The 12590-nt window shown below is 41.7% G+C and overlaps 1 protein-coding gene across 1 annotated transcript; it reads right to left on the reverse strand.

Moving 5' to 3' along the window:
• Positions 1–3947: 3947 nt before the first annotated feature.
• On the reverse strand, positions 3948–12336 carry LMOD2 (leiomodin 2). Its single transcript, XM_003921032.4, has 3 exons — positions 11950–12336; positions 4961–6298; positions 3948–4421 (listed from the first exon to the last, which is right to left on the reverse strand). Exons 1-3 carry the CDS (start codon positions 12220–12222, stop codon positions 4395–4397), a joined length of 1638 nt encoding a protein of 545 aa, XP_003921081.1. The 5' UTR covers positions 12223–12336; the 3' UTR covers positions 3948–4394.
• Positions 12337–12590: the final 254 nt, after the last annotated feature.

The following is a 12590-nucleotide window of genomic DNA, read 5'->3' on the forward strand; positions in this document are numbered from 1 at the left end:
AATATCCAACAGTTCTTGAAATTGCTTAAATAAAACAGGAGTTTAATGGTATGAAACTGTCTTCCCCTTTTTGAAGGAAAAAAAGTTATGTGTATGTTCAAATATATATTAAGAAGAATTTTTAAAGATGTGCGCTAGGCCAGGCACAGTGGCTCATGCCTGTAATCCCAGCACTTTGGGAGGTGAAGGCGGGCAGATCACTTGAGGCCAGGAGTTCCAGATTAGTCTAGCCAACATAGAGAAACTGTGTCTATACTAAAAATACTTTTAAAATTAGCCAGGCATAGTGGCGCATGCCTGTAATCCCAGCTACTCGGGAGCCTGAGGCATGAGAATCTTTGAATCTGGAAGGCCTAGGTTGCAGTGAGATTGCGCCACTGCACTCTAGCCTGGGTGACAGAGAAAGACTCTCAGAGAAAAATTAAAAAATTAAGTAAAAGGTATGCACTAGAGTTACCAGTACTCGTTTTGTGTGGATGGGATTATGGGGTTCTTTGTGTTCTTCTGTTTATCTGTATGTACTGATTCTTCTTAATGATCACACACCATTTTTCTAGAAAGAAAAGACCATACAGAAACTATACAATATTTATATTCTTAGTCCACCAAAATTATCAATACTAGAAAAAAAAAACCTAAAATATTAACTTTTTACAGAATTATTTTTTACACAATGACATTAAATCCGATGGTTTCCAACCATTTTTTATACTAGCCTTTTCCCTCAAATTGAAATGTCTTTCCCAGTCCTCACACCGAGGAAACTTTTTTTTCTAGCCTGGTAACTATTGTTTAAAAATTCTGATTGTCACATTCTCTGCAAAGCTTTCCTTGATCCAGTGTCTGCTGTAGGTCAGGGATGTATGGTGAAATTTGATTCACAGGCCGAAGCCATCCAGCACCTATTTTTGTACAGCCTAAACTAAGAAAATTTTTACTCTTCTGGAAGAGTTGGTTTCCTTAAAATTCCTACTGCTCTGAGGCAGAGGACACTTTCTAATTCAGCTTGGTCTCCCCAGCCTAGAGGAGAATACCTTGTCCATAGGAACCACTTAATAAATAAATGCAGAATGCAAGGAGTGATGTAAGCTTTCTCCTTACACTAGAATGTAAGTTACATTAGGACAGGTGTTCTATTGCCTTTGCTCATTGTTTATCTCCAGTGTTTGGAAGAGTATTTGGAACATAGCAGGCACTCAGAAAATATTTGTGGATGTTATGTGCACCAGTATTGGTACCATATTTCTTAGTTTTGTAAGTTTTAGATCAATTCTTAGTCTTTTACATCATACATTTGGCAATTTGTGGAAGTCCACTTTAAGAACTCCAGATAAACAAGAAAGAGGCAGCTTTACCTGTGTCTAGAAGGGAAGTAGTTATGAGATCTTTTCAAGAGCAGGTTGATTTACCCCTGTCTTTAGTGCATCTGTATATAGACATTGCTGCCTGTAATTACCTCTTCCTTTCACCCAGTGGTAACAACTATCTCAAGGCAGGTATTAAATCAAGATCCTGCTGACACTGAGTTATTAAATACCTGTGGCAGCAGGGCTCATGAAGCAGAGGGACTCAGCATCCTGGCCCCGTTTCAATCAGGGTGAGCTGTACTTTCAGAGATTAACATACCCACATTAATCATAGCCTAAACACTTCATCTGGTCTTGGACAGTCTCTCTCACAGTGAGTTGAAAGCTCTTAATAGAGGATGAACTAATTAGTTTCGTATCAGCTCTATGAATTTCCAGGGAGGATGGACCAGGGTGCCCGTCCTGTGCTGAATAATGATCATCATAATACTTTGCATGTTTTCAGTACTGGATTCTGAAATAATGCATTCTAGAATTTATTTTTATAATGATAAATGTATCCACTTAGAATCTGACCATATTATACTTGTCTTATTAAGTGATTTATAACTTTGTTTCTTAGATTGATGTGAGAGCCTGTATCTCCATTTAAACATTGTGAAGTGCCTAATAAGTACATGTTGCTCTCTCTTAAGGCACAGAAAGCCACAGTAAGGCAGCCTGTTAAAATGCAAAGGAGAAAACATGTCTCCTCATCACTCCCTTCTGGTGAGAAGGGTTGGCCCATCTCCCCAGCCCAATCCGCTCTTGGTCATGCTCTTGCTAGCCTTTTCCTCTTTATTCAGGAGGGCTGCCACACCCTACTCCTGGGATTTCTGCATGGTTTAATCAATGACCCTGTTTATCGGCAAACTTTTGCTCCTCTGCCTCATCATATTGGAGGGTTCACCTCCCACAGCCCTTTGATTTAGAAAAGCCCTGTCTTCATGCACTCACAGGGGTCAGAAGAAGGGAAGACCTGCCTTGGCTTTCTGTTCTAAATTCACACACATGCACACATATATGCCTTTTAAAAACCTACATGTCACCTTTTATTTCCTTGAACAACAAGAATGAGTGTAATTTTGAACACTAGTGAAAATAGTGAAGAGGTGAAAATAGTGAAGTCTCTACCAAAGGAAATAAGATCTCCATTGTTCTAAGAACAACAAACCTTTGGGAGGTTGAGTCTGGATGGAAGAAGAGAGGTGTAATGACACAGAAGGAGCATGGGCTTTGCAGTCAGAGATACCAGCCTTACCCTCTCTGTACCTCAGTTTATTCATCTATAAAATTGTGATAGCACCTTTTAATGTTGTTGTGAAAACATGAGACAACTTAGTTCAGAAAATGTCAAGTCACCTCCCCTCCCTCACATGGAGTCAGGGTATCTACTAACTGATGGGCCACTGGAATCCTCTTTAAGTGATTATGTCAGTTGTTCTTATTCTGTAAGAGAATGGCTGAACAGTTGAAACAGATTCAAAGAGCCAGGCCAAAGGACTATGGGAAAGATTTTCTAGTGAAACACAATCTTTTTGATTGGAGACAATCCAAAGCTCTGTATATGAAGCAAACAATTATTTACTGGGTGACTCTCAAGAGTTTGCCAAGACCACTGTTATAATCTGTAGGACACAAAGGGTATATCGCTAATCATAGTTAATACAAAGGAGTTTAGAGGGATTTATAACTTTCATAAATTAGAAAGTGCTCTAGTGGAGCACTAGAGTGGAGTGAAGATAATTCAGTATATCTTTTTCTTATTTGAATTCAGACACTTCTTGAGTGACAGGGATAGAAGGATAGCTGGAGATTTCACCTGCATGTGCCTTATGTCCCCATGTGTATTTTGTGAATGTTGGCATCATCATGATTTGCATAGATACCCACTAGACTAAGGCTTATCCAAGGGGAGTTCAAAGAGAGACTTGAGTGGTCCATCCTTAGCATCAGCCAAAAGGTAGCTTTGAATTTAGGGGTCTTATCTTCCAGTATTCTTCTAGCACTTACTTCCTTCCTATCAAGAAACTTCAATTTTATTACTTTCAGAAATTACTCATTTTTATAATAAATGAGTGAATCGACATCTGGGTACCTATAGGATTTATGGAAATATGGAAGCATCGGCTACCATCCTGGGTCTAGCTAGCATCAATGAATCTAGATAATGACCACATTGGGGATCTTTTCACAACCTTTTATCTCACTACCAAAGGAAAGTTTTAAGAAAGTTCTTACTGGGCACACTGGCTCATGCCTGAAATCCCAGTGGTTTGTGAACCCCAGATGGGAGGATCTCTTGAGCCCAGGAGTTGGAAACCAGCCTAGGCAACACAGTGAGACCCCGTCTCTACAAAAAAATTGTTATCCAGGTGTGGTGGTAAATGCCTGTAGTCCTAGGGACTCCAGAGGCTGAGGCAGAAGAATCAGTGGAGCCTCAGAGTGTGAGGCTGCAGTGAGCTATGATTGTGCCACTGGACTCCTGGGTAACAGAGCAAGACTCTGTCTCAAAAACAAAACAAAAAAAATTCTTGCTCCCAGTCCTTTGGAAAGAGATCTGATCAGATTTTCTTGAACAAAAGAAAACAAAGGCAAATGTTTAGGACCCAAACCCTTTTTGGGTGAGAATATTATATTTTTTAATATCCAGTAATGCTATATACACACCTGACAGATGTATCAACTCAGAAAAATATTAGTTTGGCTTTTTTAAAAAAGGGAAAAAACTTCAATCCACATTTATTGAGATTACAAAAATAACAGCACATTTCATGAACTCATTACAACTTGGAGTTAGCAATACATCCATAGATACAAAGAGCGTCTTTAAATTAACTGCTTCTTGCCAATACAAATCTCACAACATAAAAAAGTTTATTTTCATGTTTACAGAAGAAAGATGCTGATTGTTTCTTAAAATTCTCTTTGGAATTAATGGGTGAGATTATTTTTAAAGTCAGGGATCATTTTGAATTGAAGAAGTATTTTAGAAACATCTCACAGTGAATGTGAACAGTTGCACATCCTCTTCTAAAGATCATGTTTTTATCGCAGGGCTTCTGGAACTTCCACCTACAAAAATAGGGGATTTTCTCTCAATGAAACAACACACATGATAAAGTGAAAAATATCCATAGGATATGTCTCTAGCAGTATCCTCTGAGAAGAGCTCAAGTATAGGCTGATTATTGTTGCATGGTAATAATTTTTGTTACCATGTTATACATTTTATGTTATAAATTAGGTATCAAATCCATCACAACTCTGTGGCAAAATGTTTGACATTGATGAATCCTTGGGAAATTTAGATTATATTCCCTGCTTTTCTTCTTAAGGAAATTGGGACATGTATATCCTGGAGTGTCTTAAAATGGTCCTGGCCCTTATATGACTAAGAGGCTGGGAAAGTGGCCCAGGCATTCCCCTCAAATGGAAATGTGTTCACTTGTGTGCCTGCTCCTGATGTTTCAAACTTGGTGTGTTTGCTCTCGCACACTAAAATATTGAAAGTATTGGTAAGTATTGTGAGAGGTGACTTTGGTAGCATCATGCAATGGAGGACAACTCAGTTAATACATCTGTGCCTCTGTGTCTGTACTCTGGTTACTTACCCGCTTTAGCTGTTTGATGCTGCTTCCCCGAATTGCTTCCATGAGATTCTCATGAGCTGATCTCTGTGGGGTAGAAGGTCGGGAACTATCTTCCATTTTCTTCTCTTGCACTGACCTCAGAGAATTTTTTATTTCCTTTAGGATATTGTTTGGCTGTTTCTTAACCTTTTTCCCTTTTTTCTTTTTCTGTCCATTTTGTAAAGCCCGTTGGGCACTCTCCTGTTGTTTGATGACTTCTGCGATGTTTCTGGTAATGAGCTTTTTCTCTGGGAGTGGAGGAGGGGGAGGGGGAGGTGGTGGTGGCAGCCTTTGGGGAGGAGGAGGGGGAGGAGGAGGAGGAGGAGGAGGTATGGCCACAGGAGACAGAGGGCGGCTCCTCACAGTCCGGACTTTTTTGGGGAGTTTTGGGGATGACCAGGGTGAGTGCCTGGGAGACACATAAGGTGAAGAGCTAGGTGTTCCTTTTTGCCAGACTTTGGTCCTAAGATTGTGTCCTGCATCATATCCCTCCTGCAGTTTTTGCTCCTGCAAACGTTTTTGCCTCTGTTTATCCATATTTCTTGTCAAAATGCTCGTCATGCTCATTCTTGGTCCTGGGAGCTCAAAATGGTACCCCAGCCTCAGCACTGTTGTGTTCTCCTTCAGCAGCTTGACAATCTCCATCTCCACCTGGCTGCCCATGATGTGCCTCTGGTTGTGGAAACGCAGCTCTGTGAGCACCGTGTTGTGCTGCAGAGCTCTCATGATGGCCAGGATCCCCTTTCCCGTTATGAAATTGGACTCGACGTTTATGTTGGTGATGTGCTTATTGACTTTAAGCATCTCCGCAATGGCCATGGCTGCACTGTCATCAGCGTGTGTATTGGCCAGACTGAAAGTCTTTACCACAGTGTTGTCTTTGAGGGCTTCAGCAAAGCGGGTAAGGGTCTGTGTTGTGATGTTCTCAATGTTGTTCAAATTGATTTCTGTCGTGTCAGGGTCATTGCTTTTAATCTTGTCCAAAGCGTCCTCAATCACTGTAGGATTTCCACAGGGGTGAATGGCAGCTGGGGACTCTGTGTTCCTCCCATTGCTGCCATTGGTCAAATTTATGTTCTCTATTTGACTTTTAAATATCTTTGGCTTAGAGTTATCAGAATTGACACTGTCATAATTCACAGTTCCATTAATCCCTTTTGCAGTTTCAATTGTTCTTTCCTCTTCTTCGCTGTCTTCTTCCTCCTCTTCCTCCTGGGAGTCCTCCTCCTCCTCCTCTGTATACACTTCCTCAGAAACCTCACTGTTACTTTCAGTAAAGATAAGCTCTTCCTCACTTTCCTCTTTTTCTTCTTCTGCAACCTAAAGAGTATTATATTATCATTAAGCATCTTAAAAATGGTATCATAATTTTAACTACATTTTTTTAACTTGCAAAAGTAGCAACTGGCAAGTGATATAACCTTATAACAAAAAAAAAAAATTTAACAATTCTCTGCTTCTGATTTCACTAGTTCTCATGACCAAGGCTGGCATTATATTGCAATAAATAGTAATAGCTTTTGCTATAGAAATTTCTCTTGTTTTCTGCAGAATATCCAGAATTCAACTTATCGAATAAAAATATATAATCATTTTGCCAATCTGAACAAATAAGTCAGAACTTCGGCTTTAGAAAACCCTTGATGAATTTGTCCATCTCCTGAAGATGGACTCTTAACTGCATTACTCTCCATTTACTTAGAATGTAGCAAATTCAGCCCCCCCCTTCTGGACTCACTCTGTCCTTTTTTATTTCTCCATCTCAAGCAATCAAATGACAACAAAAACATACAATATGTTTATGAGTTCCCTTTTTTAACGTTCAGACATTCCCACATTGCCATCCTTATAGCAGATGTGACAGGAGTCAAGTGCTCTCTGCCAGGCCTTGCCTCCATGTAGACAGAAGCAGACCTGTAATTTGCTCCTCCAGCATGTATCTGCTTCTGTGGCCAGCACAGGGATTCAGAGACTCTGCATCACCTGAAAGCTGCCTCTGTACCTGCCCCTGACGTGGGGAAGGGAAGCCTAGAGGCAGGGCTGCTGCTCAGGACAGTAGGAGGTCAAAATCCAGTGTGATGCAGAGAAAACATTCAAGTCATCCTTTTGGGAAAATCAACTTGAAACCTCCAGCTAGTTCAGGGTTAAATGAGACAGACTGCAGAAGACCAAGTGGGAAAGAAAATCACCCTTGGCACCCACTAGCTTCTAACCAGTAACGTGGATGGAACAGCAGAGAACAGTAGAAAATCTTGAGGTAAGCCATTGCCCAGCTTTATGGTCTTAAATTATTTAGCATGTATCAATTATGAAAGACTTTCAGGCAAACACAACTTCATTCTATCTTTGTCTTTCCTATTTACAAGATTTGCTGTACAAAGAAGCTCAAGCGATCCCTTCTCTTTTTCTTGCTGTCTTTCCTGATTAAAAAAAATAATAAAAGTCTAGAAATTGCTGACAGAGTCTTATTTTTTTCTCCTGCTGTATTTGTAGTCCTTTCTCTTTATTTTCTCTGCAGACCTGGGGCCCTGCCCTGTCCTCCAAGCCCTGATTCTTCTCTATATTGGCAACTTTTTTTTTTTTTTTAACCCCAAGGGCACCCGCCGCCTGAGGCATGTGGATCTAGCTTTGGAAAACACTGCACTTGTCTCCAGGTTTGTTTGCCCAGTTGGTATCACAAAATAGTCTCCAGTTATCCACTGTTTGGAGTGGCAGGCACCGAGCGATGGCCTGGGGAAGGGGTCAGCCACTCCTGGAATGACTTGTCCAGTCTTAATTTACTCACTTCTTTGGGAACAGGGAGGGAAAGAGAGGGATACTCTGTGTGTCCGTGTGCGTGCGTGCGTGCGTGTGTGTGAGAGAGAGAGGGAGAAATGTTTGGTGGCAGCTGGTTGCAAATCACAAAGCAACAACCCAAGAAAGCATGAGGCTCTAGCCAAGTCTCCTGGCAAATATGAGGGGAGAGAGTAAGCCTTCCCTACCCAGCAGTGGAGCAAATGGATTAACCTGACTTCTCCTCACCCCCATTCCATTCCAAATTCCTTATAATTCTAGCCCCTGTAAAGCTGTGTGTATTCATGTGTTTATGTGTGTGTGGTTTTCTTTTTACCTGTTTTAGTATTTGGAGGAAAGGGGCCTGTCTCAAAATCCAAGGTATACAGCCTTGTATGACACCGTTGTATTTTTATTCCTTTTGGTTTTTTTAAGACACTCTGGCTCTATCTGCAAGAGCCCTTTTCCCCCTCATAATGTACCTGGAAAGATAATACCTGAAACTGTGAGTTGTCGTATAGCATCTAAATGATAGCTCTCCCAGAAAGCCGCCTTTGACATCCCCCCCGCAATTATCCCTCCGATGCATTCCCAAAGCATTGTACCCCCCCACCCATAAAATACCTGTCACATACTTTATTTTGGTCACTTGTTTTTCCTAGCAGACTTAGTTGTTAGCTGTTGAGAGCAGTGGACCATGTCTGCTTTGCTTACCTGGCGCAGTGCTTAACATGTAGTTGGAACTCAATAAATATTTGTTTACCGAATGGCTCTAAGTTGACATTGGTTAACAGCAACTGAGAGTTAGGACTAGACACAGGAGAAAGTACTGATAAAGCCTGGTGGGGTAAGGTGACAAACCCTCCCAGTTTGCCTGAGCCTGAAGGGTTTCCCAGGATTTTTAGTTATGAAACCTAGATAGTCCTGAATAATCTGAGATGATTAGTCACTCTAGATGGGGGACATCTGGGGGAAGAACAATAAAAGGGGAAAAGGTGTCGATAGAGGCAAGGTGAGAGGATGCAAAAAACAGACTTTGCTTACTTTATAAATTATTCTGTCGCTAAGGGGCCTCTTTTATTCCAGATTTGATATATGCCACTGCGTTAGCGTTAACCCTGATTCTTGGGAGAATGGAGGTTGGAAGAAGGGTGTAGAATGAAGAGGTGGGAGGTAGGATGGCAAGGTACTGGACAGGGAGAAGGGGAATGTTAGTAAACTTGGAAAATGAATCACGTAATGAGAAGAGTGGCCATTCATTTCTCCTGATCGCCTCCCTAACGTTATGTATGTACATAGCACATGCAACGTATGTGTTAATTGACAGTTTATGTTATTCTTAAGGTTTCTGATCCACAGTAGTCTATTTATTAGTTAAGGTTTGGGGGAGTCAAAAGTTATACATGAATTTTGGATGCTGCAGGGCAGGAGTTGGTTTGCCTGACCCCCGTGTTGTTCAGGAGTTGTGAGAGCACCAATTGTCAGGTCCCATCCCCAGGTTTCTCATTCAGATTGAGGGGAGCTCTAGAATTTGCAATTCTAAGAAGATCCCAGGTAATGCTGATGCTGCTGACTGGGTGCCCACAAATTTGATATGTTCTTTAATTTTCACTTCTATGTACAAGCTATTAACCTCTAATGAGTTTTTTGACCTCACCTTGTCTCAGTTCTCAAGTGCAGAAAGAATGAAGTGAGTTAAGGGGAGAAACTCATTGGCACCTGTGCTGAGATTTAGCCACTGCTCAATAGAGGGTCTAGACCTTTGGGGTTCTAGTGTCCCTGGGAGCTCCAGTGTGGCATAAGTTTGTGTGAGCCCAGGTGGGCAGAAAGACTGGCATTCAACAGGTACTGCATCTGCTCTTTATAAGCCTTTACAGAGCCAGCCACCTGATGATCAGTCAAGACCCTCGGCTCCTTCTCAGGGTTCCTACTCTGCGGCTCTTCACTTACACAGCTCCCTTGCTCCCCCAACCACCCCAGAGCTGCTTGGAGATTTTTCCTGTGCTGCAAAGTGGATTTGCACCCTCCATCAGCAAGCTTCTGCTCATCACACCGTGCAACTACAGACAGTTGGCCAGCAGGAAAAGTGTGGTGGGGGAAAAGTTAACTAGCCTAGACTGCTCCTTCCACATAAAATGTGCCTGGTTCCCCTTCACCTTCCATCATGATTGTAAGTTTCCTGAGGCACTCTCAGCCATGGTTCCTGTACAGCCTGTGGAACTGTGAGCCAATTAAACCTCTTTTCCTTATTAAAAAAAAAGAAAGAAAGAAAGGAACTGAAGTCCATAATTACAGCAGCCTCTCTAATTGAGCTGATAAGCCATTGGCAGGGATGGTGGGTCTGTCCAGCTGACGATACGTTTTGCCCCTTGGTTCCCACCACTATCATGTCTCTGTGGCATTGAAAAGCATTTGTTCTAATACTGATAGACTGATTGTATAGCCTGGATATTCTGAGACAGTTTTATTCTTTTTTCTTTTTAATGAGACAAAGTCTCACTTTGTGGCTCAGACTGAGTGCAGTAGCACAACCATGGCTCACGGCAGCCTCAACCTCCCATGCATAAGTTGTCCTCCCACCTCAGCATCCTGAGCAGCTGGGACTACAGGTACGTGCCACCATACCCATTTAATTCTTTTTTCCTCACCATATTGCCAGAACTGGTCTCGAACTCCTAGGCTCAAGTGATTCTCCTGCCTCAGCCTCCCAAAAAAGTTTTGGGATTACAGGCATGAGCCACCATACCTGGCCAGTTTTATTTTATTAAAGAGAGTTTTAAATAATTGTGATAATTTCATTACTATTTTGACACTTATTATCACATCAAAGAAAACAAAATCCCTCTAAAAATGATGGTTGTGGAGGAATTGACCTGCCCAAGTACTGACTTGTATGTGTCCTTCCTTCTAACTCCCCTTCTAGTTCCTCAATACTGTGGCCTTGGCAGACTCTGGCCGGATCCCAGGGGCCCTTCCTGCAATGATTGACATGGACAAAGTTCACACATACCTTGCTGCAACTGTGGCCCACAAAACCCTATCATCAAGATCATCTAACAGCCCTAGATTAGTACTGTGGAAGTCTTGCCATTGGCTTTAGGCCATTTTGATTTTAGATGATTCCAACAGAATGCAAGGGTTTTAAACTGTTTTTCCTGACCTGTATTCTTCCGTAATTCAGGAAGAATTTTTTTTTGTTGTTACATGGAAACTTTATTATCATTACTATTTTCCCAGAGAATAATAGTCTTTTTGACTTCCTTCTGATAATGACTCATTTGGCAAATTCAAAGAAACTGTTTACTAGGCAGTACACAAGAGCTTTACAGACCTGAACTCTGATATAAGCACATTTCCTAACCTCAGAATCATCATCGTAAAGGAGACAGAAATCTTAGAGATCGTCTATACAGTTATGCTGCAATGAGTCCTCAGATAGGTTTCAGGATGTGTTATTTTGAAAAATCTATGCCAAAGGTGTATTTTGCACAAGCCCAGAGATATTTTCTTAAGGAGAAGGTCCATAACTTATCAAAATCTCAAAGGGGTTCTTGATTCACAAAAGAAATACTGTCTCTTAACTCCCTCCAAGTCCAGAGAGAAAGAGAACCCTGTAGAAGTGATTATTCAAGGCCTGACTATGTGGGAACAGAGCAAGGACTAGTAACAAGGCCCTGTGACAGTGTCATGTACTTCCCATCACCCGATACTTCTTGGTGTTGGCAAAAAAGAACCTATTTCACTATAGCTACTATCACAGTCAAAGCAACCAGCATTCCCACTTATGTCTTTATAGGAGAAAATAAATGTACTTAAATGAAAAAAAAAAGTGTACATGTTATATATATATACATATATCTTAGGAATAAATATTATGCCACATTCCCAGCTTATAGCTCAAACAAGACTTATGTTTGGCAAAATACTGAATTCCATACCCTGGTTGTGAATTATTTTCCTCTTGAGCTTTCCATTTTTAATCAATTAGCTCCAACTAAGAATTTTACATATTATGATCCATTGGGTGGCCGTAGCATTTATATGACTATTTCAGCCTGAAAAATGTTTTAGTAGCAAGTATAAATGAGTTACAGGAAAACTCAAGTGATGAGAATTGAGAAATTAGGGAAAACAAGTATCTGGGTTTGTGGTGGGGTGATGGGGAGGTGAGGTTAGCCAAGAAAAAGTCAAGAGCCTACCTTTCCACACTCCCCCAGCCTCTCCTTCTCCAAGAGTTTTTGGGACTCCTTTTCCCAATAGGCCATCAGTGCCTCTCTGCTGAATGTCCCCGTGGGGGTTTTCTCCGTCAGGCTCTTTTGCCTTAGCCCCACGGGAAGGTTGCGATCAGGTTCAATGTCTTCCAACTCTCTCTCTAACTCCTTCAGCTCCTCAGCTGACAGGGAGGCGAGGAGTTCATCCTCATCAATGGATTCATATTTACTGAGTCCTCTTCGGTAGCCAAAGGTGGACATGGTCCCTGTTTTGTCAGACCCAGAAGGAGCTTGAAGGACCAGGCATTCAAGGCAGCCAGAAGCAGGCAGGGAGGCAAGTGGCAGGCTGGTCAACAACTGGTGCTAGGAGTGCCTGTGGGAGCCTTTTAAGAGTGGTGATACAGGGCTGTGACAATGCAGAGAGGGGTGAAGGCATGGGCTGTTTTAAGCATCAGACGTCAGCTAGACATTTGAACACAAAGAATGTCACATCGGTGGTGGATGGAGGTCTCAGAACCAGTGGGGATTATTAACATACTGGCCAGGGCCATATTTAGCTGAGCCTGATAGCTCATGAGGACAGGCAGAGTGTTTCAGATAAGGAGTACACAGTTCTCACTTTGTATTCA

The sequence above is a fragment of the Saimiri boliviensis genome, chromosome 10 (assembly GCF_048565385.1).
Source record: "Saimiri boliviensis isolate mSaiBol1 chromosome 10, mSaiBol1.pri, whole genome shotgun sequence".
Taxonomy (NCBI): domain Eukaryota; kingdom Metazoa; phylum Chordata; class Mammalia; order Primates; family Cebidae; genus Saimiri; species Saimiri boliviensis.